The sequence below is a fragment of the Mercenaria mercenaria genome, chromosome 1, assembly GCF_021730395.1.
Source record: "Mercenaria mercenaria strain notata chromosome 1, MADL_Memer_1, whole genome shotgun sequence".
NCBI classification, from domain to species: domain Eukaryota; kingdom Metazoa; phylum Mollusca; class Bivalvia; order Venerida; family Veneridae; genus Mercenaria; species Mercenaria mercenaria.
In genome coordinates this window covers 68942226-68958952 of record NC_069361.1, presented here as the reverse complement: position 1 = coordinate 68958952, position 16727 = coordinate 68942226, and the positions used below count along the sequence as shown (strand labels likewise).

The 16727-nt window shown below is 33.7% G+C and overlaps 1 protein-coding gene across 1 annotated transcript in view; it reads right to left on the bottom strand.

Annotated features, from left to right (window-relative positions):
* Window positions 1-8124: 8124 nt before the first annotated feature.
* The window catches only part of LOC123534924 (uncharacterized), a 30259-nt gene continuing 21656 nt past the window's right edge, over window positions 8125-16727 (bottom strand). Inside the window, exons 9-14 of the mRNA XM_053550163.1 lie at window positions 16448-16524; window positions 13168-13291; window positions 11537-11689; window positions 10489-10645; window positions 9815-10003; window positions 8125-9361 (exon numbers count right to left, since the gene is read on the bottom strand). Coding sequence (XP_053406138.1) covers window positions 9056-9361; window positions 9815-10003; window positions 10489-10645; window positions 11537-11689; window positions 13168-13291; window positions 16448-16524 — 1006 coding nt within the window. The 3' untranslated portion in view covers window positions 8125-9055. The remainder of the gene's footprint in view (window positions 9362-9814; window positions 10004-10488; window positions 10646-11536; window positions 11690-13167; window positions 13292-16447; window positions 16525-16727) is intronic.

Sequence of the window (16727 nt, the reverse complement as noted above, 5' to 3'; positions counted from 1 at the left end):
GCGCACTATTAAATACTAGACATGGACTTTTTCATGTATCACATATTTTAGATAATCACTACAATATTAAAATGATAAATATATCTTTACTTAAAAACATGACTAGAACATGAACAAAAAAAATAAAAAAGAGAAAGAAAGTCTTAGTCCATCAATTGCCTCTTTAAACAGGACATAAAACTAACTAAGGACCTGCTGTCTCTGATATGTTGTGGAAGCTCATTCCATAATGAACATCCACGGTACATGAATGACCTTTTACCAAAGCCCTAAGCTCTGGGTACAGAGAAACGACCACTATCAGCAAAAGTACGAGATAGACCATCATGGGATGATGTGGATGTTACTCTAAACCTAGTATTATAATTGTAAACAGAAACAGCAGGGGTAAACTGTTCTATCATATAAGATGGTGCAGTATTGGAAGACAGCTTAAAGACATGACACAGAGTTAGAAAGTCAACTCTACTGGCCACAGGTAACCAATTCAAGCTAGAAAACTGCTCCTTACCTATATGTGCCCGGAATCAAGGTTTAGGACAAATCTTATAAGTTTATTCTGCGTGACATGCAATTTGTTCCTGAATTCTTTCGTAACAGAACAAAACGAAAAAGATGATGCGTAGTCAAAATGCCACTGCATAAGGGACATAACCAGTAACTTCTTGGAATGCTGGGTAAGAAAATCACGTTTTCTATAAAGAAACTTCAATCTTGCATTGGCTTTCGTAATTACAGACATAACCGTAGACTCAAATGACAAACTCTGGTCAAGGTTTGCACCTAGATATTTAACCGTAAAGAGAGAACTTGCGTCTGAAACCAGAAGATTATTTGTTGTAAGATATTCTTCAACTTGGTCATATATAACCTTTTCTAAAACTTTTAGAAAGTATAATCAATATAGAGACTGGGCGATAATTACCCACTTCGGTTTTTATCTCTTTTTTGTACAAAGGGACAACTGGTGCTGACTTCAAATCATCCAGCACACTACACCCTGAATAATAGACAGGTTGATAATGTGTGACAGAGGACAATCACAGGTGCAGAATCCTTGACAAAACGAGACGGGATACCATCAAGCCCAGTTGCCTTATTGGAACTAAGACCATTTAAATATTTTAAAAAATTACCTTCAGTTACAAATGAAAGCCCATAACTATCAGGCTTAACACCTTTAGACGAGAAAAATTAAAAACAATGTTTCTACTAAACTTATTCATACACTTTGGTAATTTTTTAACAAGTTTGGCAGCAACAGAGGTATAAAATGAGTTAAATCTTTCTGCAACTTTCAAAACATAGTTCATTGCCAATACTCAGACCAATATTTCTTAAAGACTGACCCTTTTTTGATGGTAAACCTGATTCTTTTAGAGAATTCCACAAGGACTTGGAGTCATATTTATTAGTTTCAAATGTGTTCTTAAAGTAATTCCTTTCTGCATGTGAAATAATAATCTTAGCTTTATTTCTTAATTCTCTAAAAGCAGACAAATTTTCATCAGTTTTATTTTTCTTGTATTTATAAAAAGCCTTATCCATTTTTTTCTGAAGAACTTCAGAGCCAACCCAAGCTTCTGTTCGTTGCTTAAGACGAAATAATTTCACAGGAGCAATGTTATCTAGAACTGATAAGAAAATTGAGTTAAAATTATTCCAGGCAATGTTAAACATCATTACAATTTAAAACTACACTCCAGTCTAAGCCAATTACTTTTTTTAGGAAAAGCTTCCTTACTGTAGTTTTTAACTGATCTAATTTCGATAGTATTGTGTTTACCAAATAAATTACATGTCAATTTCCTGGTAAAAAATGCCATTAGATGTTCACTTAGGCAACAGTCCATAACACCACTCTGCGAAATATTCTGAGCATCATTTCCAACGGTTAGATCAATAGTTGAAGATGTTCCTGATGAAATTCTGGCACAGTCTTTTATCAGCTGAGTTAGACTAAAAAATCACAAACATGTTTCAGAGCCCTGATCAACTGGCACTTACGTGTTTGTATTGAAATCACCTAAAAATAGACTCATTTATGTTAAAAGAAGCACAGATTCTAAAAGGACTTCGGACACTATCATATGCTTCTAGCCTACATTTTGAAGGCAAAATTCCCATTAAGTATTTAAACAATACCCAAATCGTTGCGGGTCAATGATAAACCAATGTATTAGTTAACTTATTACATCAGAAACTGGTTTGTATCTGTTCCTATCAAGATGCTTTTCTTATTTTATCTAGGCCAGGGTATATTTTCTTGAAAAAATAAAATGTTAAATTTCCGTAAAAATATAATGTCATCACTTTACGGAAGTTTTAAATATATGAAATCCAGTCGAATAAAGTGACAAAATCATTTTATTTAAGGAAAAAAAATAACATTTTAAGATTAAAATCCTATAAATAAATACAAAATAGAACGATATTTTTGCAAACAACCTGTCCTTGATTTATCTATACACTCTTCGTAATGTAAAGTTATTGATGCATTACATGTGTGAATAGGTATACATGTATAAGTGACCGGTCAGTTTTATTACAGTGGTTCAGGTAGTCATTTAGGTACATGTACATGTCTGTACAGTTCTGTTATAAGTGATGGAAGATAGTTGTGTGCTGCATAACATTAATACTAAGAAAAGGCAGGCATCTTATCAAGGCCGTAAAGTTGGTTCTTCTTTGGGATAAGTACCAGTGGCACAGATAAAATTTGAGCCGCGCCATGAGAAAACCAATCGATGGCATATATAAATACGGCTTTCCATGCAGATGGCATATATAAATACGGCTAGACGCGAAAACGAACTAAAAGGTCCAGCCGAGTTTCAGGCGGATTTTTTTTATGCAGCGACCTGGATACATTTTTATTACATGTTTAAGCCAAATGGACCGTGCCATGAGAAAACCAACATAGTGCAATTGCGACCAGCATGGATCCAGACCAGCCTGCGCATCTGCGCAGACTAGTCAGGGTCCATGCTGTTCGCACGGTTGGTCTAATTCCGATAGGCTTTGAAAGCGAACAGCATGGATCCTGACCAGACTGCGCAGATGCGCAGGCTAGTTTGGAACCATGCTGGTCGCAATTGCACTATATTGGTTTCCTCATGGCACAGCTCATTTGGCTTAAACATATAATAAAAATGTATCCAGTTCGCTGCATAAAAATCCACCTGAAACTCGGCTGGACCTTTTAGTTCGTTTTCGCGTCTAGCCGAAATTATATATGCCATCTGCATGGAAAGCGACTTGACATATCACTTTCGTGGCATCACAATGAATGTGAAACCGTCACTGATATGACCTGCCATGAAGCTACTGTTCTTGACCTATGCATCACAGGCATATCAATGCCAAGCGTTATTTCTGTTGGATAGACTATAGTCAGGATCAGATTAACTGGTGTGCACATATTGCCTCTTTTTTGTGGTGTTTAGGCCTAGTCCGCCGCAAAGAACAGTCTTCAATTCAGTTTTCACAGAAGGAAGAACATGAAGTGATGAATGCGTGTGACATTTAGTATGTGTCTAAAAAAATAAATATAAACGCACAGAAGAAGATGAAAAAATAAAGAAATGACAAATATATAAGAAATACAAAAAATAATAAAAACAAAATGGAAAACAAATTACATCCTCATCGCTAGTGGCGAGCGCATCGCGAGGGGTGGGGGGCATGCAGAAGATTACCTGGTGTGTTGCAAGTATGTTAAAGCACATATTTGTCAATCTACTGCAACAAACAACCAGGATAAGCCGATGAAAATTTAATCCAACGAATAATAATTAATTTACAGTTGCTTCTTTCACTACTTTACATGTACCCTTTCAAACATTTGTATAGTATTTGAGTTACAAATAGATGTAAAAATATGTGACTATCAATTTATTGAAAATGAATATAAAAAATATTGGTAACTTTACATTTGGGAACACCCTGTAGCTATATTTTTTGTTTAAAAGTACTGTTCCACCCCTTGCATCAACACAATAGTCACAGAAAATGTGTATTATAAATATCTACATATGCTGACCAAATATGGTTTTGATGCACGAGCGGGAACATTGTTGTATAAAGCAAAACACTTTTTATATCTATATAACAGGGTACGTAATTCTATTTAGAACAAAAATCACTGTTCTATGAAACAAATATTGAAAATTTGACTTTGAGAAATAATCTCCAATATGTATTTTGATGGCATATGTAATTAAATACTTATTTCTTAGTAGTTTATTTTTCACTCTTGGAGTAGGCAAATTCATATAGAAAGTGTCCGAAGTCCTTTCATGAAAATCACACTGTTTTGGCGGTCCGTACGTAACACCACACAATATAGGTTTAGTCTTCGGTAGAAGAATATCAACAAAATTCCCCTCCAGCTGCTCGTGATCAAGGTTATATCGGCTGTTGAATGCAATATCACAACGGATATATATAGCTACATCCCCACCATGGCGATTTCTATCTTTGCGGCAAAGTATGTAATTTTCAACTGAAACTTCTGAATCAAAAACACTGTCTTTTTGTACGTTCATTGTCTAAAATAGCATAATTAATACACAGTTATCTAAAATAATTCTATGACATTTTAAAGACAGTTTAGAGATGAAAACTCATGTTATAATGTTCATGACATTACCAAACTTCAATTCTAAAGAAAGATCATTTTCAGACAAAATCTAAAAGGTCACTGCCTTTAATTACATATGCGCGTTGTAAAACACCTTTACACTGCGTTATACGGAGCGACCACTGGCGCCAGACCAGAAAGAAAATGCCTCTGTACATGTTATACCCTACCCCTAGGTATTCTATAAGAACCATGGTCATGAACGGGAAAATATACTAACCCGTTTCAATCGTACATTTCTCAACTTAAACGCGCAGTTCGGTGAATGGGTACCTAGTATATTGAACAAGCGATAATTTATCTTTCAACGTGCACCAATCACATTGTCTCAATATTCCATATTGCTGAGATTATCAACATATTTTATGCTTTCGTCGACCTTCCCTAATGCATATCCAGTCTAGAGGTCACGACAGTGTGCACATGTTAGGCGAAATGTAAACAAACAAAAACAGAATTAAAAGAAAATCACAATTTTACATTAAAACTCGAAATGATGAATGAAATTCATCTTGTATATGATTTTTAATTTGAAATCATACATTGGTCTACATCAGTTCTGTTTATTGTATTCATTTTGCACATCTATGCTGCATTTTCACGTATTAGCGAACACGTGTAGTAAAATGACGATTGACATACATTTTCACAAGAGCCAATCAGAATAGTTTTGTAGTCTAGAACGGACTTCACCAGGGAAGGTCAAGCAAGTTTTATGTGTAACGTTGAAAAAACTATAAACTACGCGTTGTTTTTGTAAGATAAGAAGTTTTAAAGAAATGTGACCGGTACACAATGGAAGATAAATTACCACTTGTTTGATATCCGAAGTACACATTTACCGAACCCCGTGCTTTAGGTATGAAATGCGCGATTGAAACGGGTTAGTATATTTCCCCGTTCATGACCATGGTTCTTATAGAATACCTAGGGGTAGGGTATAAGATGTACAGAGGCATTTTTTCTGGTCTGGCGCCAGTGGTAGCGACTTATTCTGATATAACGGGTAATAATACAGTACATATGTACTATAAGAAATAGTAGGCAGGTTACATTTTTGCTATATACAAATGACTTGAATTACGACGTGATGCTTTTTAATCGACATTTTAAACATATTAATTAATTAAGAATATTCAACGTTACTTTATGATATGTAAAAAGATATTTAAATCAGGAAGGGATTTACACCAATGCGGCCCATCAATTTAACAACTCGGCAATCTCGTCTACATTTAAAACTGTAATTGTCTTTTTAATAATGTTTGACTCTCTACCTTCATTGATTGTTGCTAGCAGACATTCTTATGAGTTTTAGTGTAGCGCAAGCCGTATTATACATTTTACATGTAAATAAAATTTCTTCAGTTGAAATAGATAATTATAATGAAAGTCGCGGCATATTTGGACATCCATAACAACTCATCACAGTAAAGACAGGATAGAAAACTACTGACAATGGAAAAATAATGATTATTTTTACAGCAAAATTTTGCCACAGAGTCTTTACAACGTTCATAATTGTCCTTACCACTTTGTTTGGATTTCGATACACGTTAAACATAATAAACTTCCTTTGTTTGCTGGATCCGCCCATTTCTTAACGGGAGAAGAATCGTGTATTAAAACAATTCACGTGCTGCTAATACACCAGTTTTATTTTGGAAATATTTATTTCTGTACAGAAGGACACCTGGTATCTACGTTTTGTTCTTCCATACACTTCTTTTTATAACACAAAAGATGCAGTTTGATCCATAGTGTGTTTTGCTGTATCAGTTACCAACCTCAAACACACTGCCCTCCTCTCTACAGAAACGACACATTGAATGTTCACAAGCTTACTCTCTTTTGAACTCGGCTTCTGTTCAATTCTCGTCCGTGAGCGTATTGAATAGCGTATAACTTGTGTGATTGTTTTTTAAGTACAGTGTTAGCGATGTTTGTATATTTGTCTCTAAGTTCTCACAAAATTAAACTTGTTAATACGTTCATACCCGCCCGTATTCGAATAAATGTTCGTACTCAAAATAATTCGAATGCACAATTATTATTTGTGAAATTTAGTTCATTTTTACTGCATCCTTCAGTGATATGCAGAATTATGGGTAATATCATGTTTGTATAACGAGAAATAAAAAAAGATAGTTTAAAGACCTTCAATGCATGCTTTTGGTAGTGTTGTTAATTTGTAGGCCCCCATTAAGGATATTTAAAACATGTTGACCGTTTCAAACAACGACATGATGGTATTAAAAATTGTACCAAATTGTAATGTCATCACACATGGAAACAATACATTTAGTCTCCGTGTCAGGTTTCTATGCAATAATGGCGAAATACACGTTTGTGTTGTGTATTATTGTCTTCAGAAGCCCTTGAGATATGTATGTGGCCTCGACCTTCAATCTCGATCACAAACAGTTCCACGGGTTTCTGCAAATTTTAATACACAAAAGACGTGTATTATAATCTATATTCTTGCATAAAATACCATTTTGCCCTGGATCTGCCCTTGTATTAACAATGCAAAACCACGTGCTGTTAATACATGATTTCTTTTTTTTGAAATGCAATGTCAGTGCCGGATATTTATTCTGTTTGGACTTTGGCATCAAGAAACAGTTCGTTGACAGCAGTAAATGTCTTGAATCTTCTTTAACTTAAACGAGTTTATTTTATGAATCCTATCAACAATTTTTGAGTATCAATCGGTATGTTTCTTATTTGATATCTCACGCAATTGATTTAAATCTTCGAAGCAAGTCAACCCGCAAAAACACTGTTCGTAGTACGTAAAACTATTACTCTTGAAATTGTGTTCTTGTTTATGAAATTTTTAAGTTATTGGCAAAAATATGGTTATAGCGTCATGTTTTTCATAACGAAAAACAAATGTAATCGTTTGCAAACACTTGAAAACATGCATTTGGTAGTGCTGTCCCGCTTATTGATATTTAAAACATGTTAACCGTTCTGTTTCAAAGAACAACAGAATGGTACTAGAATCGTAACGTCGTCACATATGGAAACGATACATTTAGTGTTTTTATGTCGTGCTTTTATGCAAGAATAGCGACCTTCGATTCAGGTAAAAAAAATTACCCGCACACTTGTGCTTACGTTAAAATGAACTTGTATCATCCCTATATTCCGTACATTGCGGCATGGTGATTTAGTCATCCTTCTCGGGGACTGGAAGTCGAAGGTTCGAGTACCGTTCCGATGTGACCAGTTGGTAAGCCGCCATATATTAAATAATAGCAACCGATTGCTTTCTCGCCGTGTGCCTGGCATTGTGTTGTTACATTAGTAATATACATGTACAGGTCAAAGGTAAAAAGTAGTGACGCTAAAGTAAATACACTCTTCAGTATTGTCTTTGTAAAACTGCGCTAACTGTTTAATATATCTCAGTAATATTACGAAATAAAGTGCTCACCACAACAATTTTCTAGGAAAGACTACATCACAACGACAAGTAGCAGTAGTAGTAATTTAATGTTAAAAGCTGATTATTGTTACAAAAGTTATACATGTACACTATAGATTTATTGAATGTATTTCTAATTGCATACTATTATTTGTAAGGTAACAAAGCCAGTCATTGTATTACATATCTGGCGAAGAGTCGTCGCCAAGTATGTAGTCAATTTCAAAATTTCATGGAAAAAAAGTTATGTAAAATGGTGAATAGTAAGAAATTCTCAAAATAATGTTACCTTTATGCTTTATATATCGTCATCAACACACCGGATAATAACAAAATTGTTTTAATATAAATAGCAATGCATGTCATACGTCGTACAGTGGTCCAGTGGTAAAATTCTCTGTCTAACTATGATATCTGGGTTTGTGAGTTCGAGTCCCTACTCCACCAATAAAAATCTCTTAATTTTTGATAAGTGTCTCGTGACAACTGCCACGCTAAAGAACCAGAGAAACACCTAGAATAGAATCTTCCTTTTCTTGTACTCTCCTCCCACTACCATTACTTAAAGTTTCTTTGAGAAGTCCTTAAGGATTACTAGCGGAATTCATTCGCAAAGAAATGTACATCAAATATTTTGCTTAGTCAAAGTGTTTATTTCCTTAAACATGTCTTCAAATTCAACGGAGGGATAAACAAAACTGAGTACAAGAGATTTGGATAAGAAATACATATACTTTTGTTATACAGGTCCGATTTGTCTCAAACCTTTTCTCATACCCCTATATATCACTTCAACTCATAAAATGTAATCGGTGAAGCAACATCATGGTTCTTTTGCAATAATGATATTTCAGCGCAATCCTGATTTAGCCGACATAGGGGTGTGCGAAAATTTACGAGACGAATCGCTATCTAATATGTTTTGAGACATATATGTACACTGCAAATTAAAACAATTTCATGATCATTTTCTACATCCATCAATCCGACCTTCTCCTGTTTGACCTTTTAGGTCCCGTTATTTCTTTCCGTATTTTGTCTGTTTGTAATTTTGTTTTCGTTTTTACAATTTTCTGTTTCGATTTTACAATCTTCCTGTTTGTTTTTCTCGTGTTTACAATCTTCTTTTTCGTTTCTACAATCTTCTGTTTCGTTTTTACAATCTTCTCAGTTTTATTTCTCCTTTTCCCTTTCTTGCCATTCTTTGTTCTTTTTCCTTTTCTGCCACCTGTTGATATCTTACTACAAAGTCTAAATTCTGAGGTACATTCCCCATTGAAACATACCTAGAAGTAAGAGAAATAAAATACGTCTCCTAATATTTTAACACATGTTTTAGTTCTCAATTGAAGGCATGACTGCCTTTTTATCTAATGTATCAATATATCCGAATACATTTGAAAACTATTTTAATCAGGTCATGCAATTGTTTGCTCTTTTTAGAAATGTGTAACTTTTACTTTCAGTTTAAATTAAAGTTTAAGCTAGCTAGATTTTAAATTGCAAAAACAAAAACATAATCTCAGAATAAACTATATTATGCAAAAATCTTTAACCTGATAACTTCTACAGGAACCTGAAAGATACTGCCATGTCACCTACGGTAGTTAAATACATTGATATATGCCTATATATCTGTGGCCAGTATAGCCTAGTTCTGGCGTCAAAATAATAACTACAACACGAGTGTTATAACATGAAATGTTCTTTCGTATAAATCTGTTACAAAGCTACCATACCTGGTCTCCTTGAGTGCCATCCTGATTCAAACATTTCGATCCATCAAATACATGGAATATCATGTTTGTAGTGTTTTCACACTTGTTATTCTTTGCGCATTTGAAAAGTGGAGCGGTCAAGTAAAAGGCATCGAGCACTGGTTGGCAGCTATTGTGCGCTAAATAGCCTTGTTCTAAATCTGTATTTCCCTGAAAAATTAATTGAGAGCGATTAAAGTCACACAGGTTTCTTTATGCTGTGTAGTCATCTGAAACACATAAATGTGACCTACACATTTCTAGCTGTGTTGTCAGGCAAAAACATACCCGTCAAGCAGAGATTCATGTACGGTAAATGAACAAGATTAAGCACGGATGTATATAGAAAATTACTCTCATGTACATTGTATAACCGTTTAAATATGCAAACAGATTACTGGGCCTTAGAAGTGTTTATACATGTAAAACCAAACCATGAAGTTCTCATTGAAATAACTCATTTTGTCTCTACTAGTAGTTATGATGTTTTAATAGCAGTAGGATTTCATTAGACTGTAACATGCTTTTAAATATAGTGATGACCCATACCACATACTAAAATTGATACTACAAATTAAATCTCGACTCTAGGGTAAAATTATACTCTGTTGAATGACTAAAATCACTAAACATCACATTTTTCTTTCAATGTTTACCTCAGTGCACACGTAGCTTTCGTTTCCAAAAAACAATTTGCAATGGTCGTTTAAATCGTACTTTGAACCCGTCAGTCCCTTGCAGTAATTGTCTAGGAAATCGTCAACGGATGGCTTTTCAGTGTACAGACATGTTGCTATTTTGTCGCTTGTGAAACTGAAATAGTTATAAATAGTAAACTCATTTAAGCCATTTACGTACGAGTATAAATATGTCCGTATACATAATAATGTGTTTTTAATGGTAATCATTAAAAACACGTTACTGAAGATAGCTTGGCACAGAAATAATAATACTAAAGAAGAACAACCCAAGACAGTTGTATGAATACATTACTTTTACTATTAACAATTTTACTATAGCAAGCAATTTGAATCTTATTTCGTTTAAATTAATGGTTGGCAGAAATTGGTCACAGCTTCACATAAACGTCAATATACAAATACATATGATATGAAGTATAAGTTTAAAATGCAGATGTGGAAGCCCTGTGAACAGAGGTCTAATACAGCATACTTGAAACAAACAAACTTCTTATTACACAACGTTAAGATATACTGGTGGAGGCTGACCTAACCGCCACATGTCGAGAATTTGGAACAACGTGGAAAATTCTTGACAACCGCCAATAATACGCAAAATTGCTTAAAGAGGCAAGAATGATCATGTGATCGTGTATGTATATATGCAATTTTGCACATAATATGTACTGAATGTAAATTAATCAAGAAAAATGTAAAATGACGATTTTACTAAAGAAAATATAAGAGTAGCTCTAATTATGTGAAAGCTGCAAATGACATTATATGACAAAACGCCTACTCCGAGTTGTATAGAGAGAGTTTAAGAAATCACGTGGAAAGTGAAAATTACAGAAAAGCGCTGGTCGATAATTTTATACAAGTTGTTACGTGTTTAAAGAGAAGCAGATAGTTATATAAAACTTGCTATCCTTTAAATAAACTTTTACACCAGTCATTTTGATAAGCCAAAAACAACAAAAAACAAAATAAAAAAAACAACAACACAAAACGAATAACCGAATACCTTGATAAATGATTTGCAATCTCCTCTGCAGAACAAATTGAGAAGTTGTAATACTCTGCAGACACATTTTTCACTTTTGGCAGTGCAGCTGGCATCATAAGTGTAAAATCACTTGTTGGACATCGCTCATTTCCATCATGTCGAGCCCCAAGGCTGAAGTTAAAGTCGAAAATATATTCCTAATTTTCTAAACGGAAACATTTTTTCTTAATATTTAAACAACGAAACTAAAAATTTCATTTTCAGACATATCTATTTTTGATCGTGGAAGTATATGACGGTAAAAACTGACACTTAAAGAAAACTAAACTGATGGAAATAGAATATATAAATATATTCTGTCGATTCCTTGTAAAAAGAATTGATAATTCATGTGTTTTATAATTAAATTCATGATAATGTAATCATTTCCAAAAATAAATTATATGCGATATGAAATAGTGGATTTTTATTAAAAATGAAAATATGCTAAATTTATGAAAAGTTTATTTATTCTTTATTTAAGTCTCATTCTCGCACATACATGTATACAGATGTTAATATTTTCGCTAATGAAATTTCATGACCATTTTACATAATGTTTCATATAGGACATGTTATTTGTCCTAGAGTGGTCGTATTGGCGAATGCCGAAAATCAATATTACTACAAACAGTATGGCCATTAAAAGGCAATTTCATTATTCAGTTCCGTATCGACCCCTCAGTTTAACCAGTCAAATCACTTGAATCCCTTGCTGACCATATTTTCTCCAATCGGTCCTGACGTTTTCATATAGCTCAGCTGAGTTTGACATTTGCTTAATCTGTTTTATATAATATGAACACTGAAATATGAACATGATGAACATCTTACATTTTATCAAATATTACGCATATGAATAATAAAGTACATATATAATGGAATTGTTTTAAGCAAATTATTTCATGTTTTTCGCATTTGCCTTTTTTAATTTTGCTCAAATGGGTTGGTATTGGCTCCATCTCTTTCATATCATATGCGCAAGCTTTCTAATATTGTTTCCGTTATTGCATAGTTAAATAACAATAGACAGAAATTTTAGAGAGTATCACAATAAAAACCTATAATATTTATACCACAAATGCAAAGTCTTTGAAATTGACGTACCAATGCGTATTCCATCTTTAAGCTTCAACAAAGAATCACTTTATTAATGCTCATTATTATTATACTACTCCCTAAAGGATTTAACAAATCAAAATTATTGAATCCTGTAACGGCCCTATTTTCTCGTATTAGCCCTGATTTTCTCATACTGGCATTATTGAGTTAGGTATCGGATCAATCTGTTTCAAACATTATGCACAATTTATTTAATATTTTCTCCACTGTTGATTAGTTTATATAATATGACGTAATTGAATAAATTTAATAATTATAAAAGTCAACTGGAATTGACTGAGTTTCTCTATATTGTAGTCATTTCTGTCAATTTCTCGAATGAAGCAAAAGACAAAGAAAAGTCAGATTATTGACATTTTCAGGCTAAGCAAACATGCAACTGCTCTTCTCATATTTCCTTTACAACTTCTCTAGGGACCATTACTTTTTTCTCAATGATGTTTTGCAAATTATCGTATAAATGATCGTTTTTAAAGACGACCACTTACTTGTGCCCAAGCTCATGCGCAACAATACGGTCGAAGTACGGTGTGAAGAATTCGACAATTCCAAACCGACCGTCAAATGTAAACGACTGATAGTCACTACAGAACGACCCTACATCTGCAATTCCTGAAAAGATATACTGTATCTGTCACTATCATCAATTTCAGTTTCCTCTCTATTAGCAAGAACCTGCACAAAATAAAACGCCCGTGTCGCGTGACAGTAATAGAAATGCAGATAGCTCAAAGTGCATTCATAGAAAACGTGTCGTATAAAAGTATCAAACAAAGTCGATATCTAATTATAAATGATTTGCACAAAATATCTACTTTGATGTACGCCGGTTGACATAATTTCAGAAATAATATACTATAACGAATTTGTAAAGAAACTTGGTTTTCCTTGTCTTTTAAAAATTTTACAAGCTTAAGTACTGAAATACCACATCAATAATATCTTAAATTCTACATAATTGCATTGGACTGCCTCGTCGTTTGGATATTCATTCTTGTTGTAACAGTTAAAGAACGGTAAATCTGCATGGCAAGATGATAAATCATAGGCTTTAGTGAAATTGATTTTTTTTGCTATTAGTCCTTCAATTTTAAATTTATCGTTGAATTACAAACGGATAAGAATCATACGGTGTCTATGTGTTTTTACGTATTGCCAGTTTTCCGATCAACTTACATTCTTTTACGTTATAGCTCTATAACAGTTTTTGTTTACTTCTACAAAACCACTGATTAGATTCTATTAAACTTTACCCTTAATAAGTTACGTAACAGGCTTAATTCTGCATTTTCATTAACGCTCGTCAGATTTAATAATGATTTTGTCAAAATATATGTTTATTAAAGGTAAAAACATGTTAACCAAGCGGCTGGCATACTTTTAATGTACTTAGTAATACATGGAAAATGCCATTAATCTATCAGCCATTTATCATAATAATTGTATAGAAATGTTTTCTTTATGATCTTTTGCCAATTTTCTTCCTATTGATCACTTAGCTATCATGGCTGCAAGATAGTGGGAAATGTCTCTTTTACATGGCATTTATAGCAGAAAATGAAGAATCTTTTAGTCTGATTTTTAAAAAAAGACACACAAATTACAGACATGTCCATTGCGTGAACTTCAACGAATACCCTCCGGATCATTTCTCTATATCACAAAGACGTGATATGCTTTCCTAACAAGGCTATATAGCTGAAACTTCGGAAAAATAATTTTCAAAATATGTAGTTCTGATTTAGATTATATGGATTCGTTTATAAACAAATACTGATTTTTATCCTGGGGTAGCCCTGTGCAAATTTCCTTCGGATTATTTCGTATCGTTAAAAGCATGTCTTTGAAAGCTCGGGTGAAGCTGAATATAATAATATGTAGCAGGGACATAAACTCGTCTATTCAATAGAAACCTCTGTCGCCGTGTGGTTAAGATCGCTGGCCTTCAATCACTTGCCCCTAACAGATGTAGATTCCAGTCTAACTCAGGGCGTTGAATTCTTCATGTGATGAAATAATGCCTGGGGTCTTCCTCCATCATCAATAGGTAAATGTTAGCTGAGATTTGGATAAATCCGACCTCCTTACTCCGACAATAATTGCTTGTAAAACACATATGCCCCGTGCATTGTTGGAGGTAACTGGGTGACAAACTGTGTGCAATTAAAATGTCAGTTCATCTAATGACTCGACCTCATCCTTTTGCATAATTATTCCTGCCACCGAATAGGAATAATTTTACTGAATATCATAAAAACCATAGACTATCATGCTTATTAGTCTATTGGGAAAGCATTTTTTAGCTTTCTATGAGAACCGTTTTTAGCTCCAAGGTCAGTTTTGAATGGAAACCAAAAAGTCTAACGAACGACAGACGGACTGGGCGAAAGACACGACCAGAAGACTGAAAAAGTTTTCAACTACATCTTCGAAGTAGCGAAGGTAGACTGTGAGTGAACAATTTATTTTTTTTCCGATCTTGATATGACGCCCGTGGTGACAAGTGTCCTTTTGAACGGGAAATAAATATAATGAAGAGCCATAAAGTAAAAAATCTGCAAATGTGCTTTGAAAGTGAACCTTCACATTCAGAGAAAAAAAAATCAATCTTCCATATAGCGTGGCCCCGCTCCTTTGTGTTAATATTTTCTGATAAATCAAGCTTGCTTTACCAATTTTGATAGGTCACCAAAGGAAAACTTCTCACAATTTTTTTTTGAACTTTGGCCTGAAATATCTGACATGGAGTATTTTCAACAATATGAGTGAAAAATGATTCCATTCTCAGGCGGTTATCGTTTGAATAATCAGAACAATTTGAAATAATGTGATAGATGGTTACCAAAATGAACAATTATTTAGATTTCGTAACAAGAATATCTTAAAAGTTCGATCTCATGAAGGATGGCCACGCCTCGTTTGATTTTTGACAAATCTATGAGTCGTGAGTTAGATTCCCGTGCCTTAACGGTTTGATAAAAGACATTATATCTGATATCATTCGTCCTCTTCCCCTGATTCAAGTGGGGAAGTTGTCGTTCACTTGTGGAAATCAGGCTTGCACTGGTACAGAATCCAGTAACACTGGTTAGGTTAACTGCCCGCCGTTACATAACTGAAATATTGTTGAAAAAATAAACGGATTTAAACCCAAAACAAACAAACATAACCTAAACATCTTGCTCGCAAGAGGCATTTCATTCAAATCATTTCAGTGATCAAAAAGAACAGCTAAGGAGGAAAGGTGTATGAGATGTTTACAATATGATTTGTATTTTTTGATAAATCAGAACAATCTAAAAAGGTTCGTCGAGGGTTTTCCAAAAATATTCGAGTGACATTATTACAATATTATATAGAATAGCAAATAATGGTTTCATATACCGCTAGTGACTTCGTTTTATGTACTGCTGATCGAAAATGATAAACGAAATAATGACAATATCTACTTTCTAATTTGAAAACCACAATTTCCTTTAAGTGTGTATGTATACTATTAACAAGTTCAAAGTATTTAATCTACATTATTGTAATGTTTTAACTGTTAATAACAGAAATACATACAGAAATTGTCATTTACTCTCAACTTATGGCCATCCCAACTTATTACAGAGAACATTGGCCTCGCCCGCAGTACGAACTCGCAGGTTCTGCATTGGAAACCGTGTGCAATATATAATTACTTAGCTGGGTACCTACATTTGTATGCAAATATTCAAGATCTCTAGAAGTATGCAGTGATATAGCAAAATGCTTTTATATACATACCGGAAACTGATGAATCCCGTTCGAAAAACCAAGGCCTAGAGTTATGTAAAAAGTACTTTTCTGCGACCAAATCATCCCTAAAATTGATGAAGTATCTAGCATTAAAATATAAAATATTGCAAATGTAATATTTCTTTTTTCGCACGACAAATTTTACACAATGATGGGCTTAAGCACACTGCATCTGACAATTGATATTGATGATATTTTTTATTTGTTACCTGTTTTATATAAAATTGTATCGAATTCAACTTTACTTTTTTTATTCAATGTTGGTAAT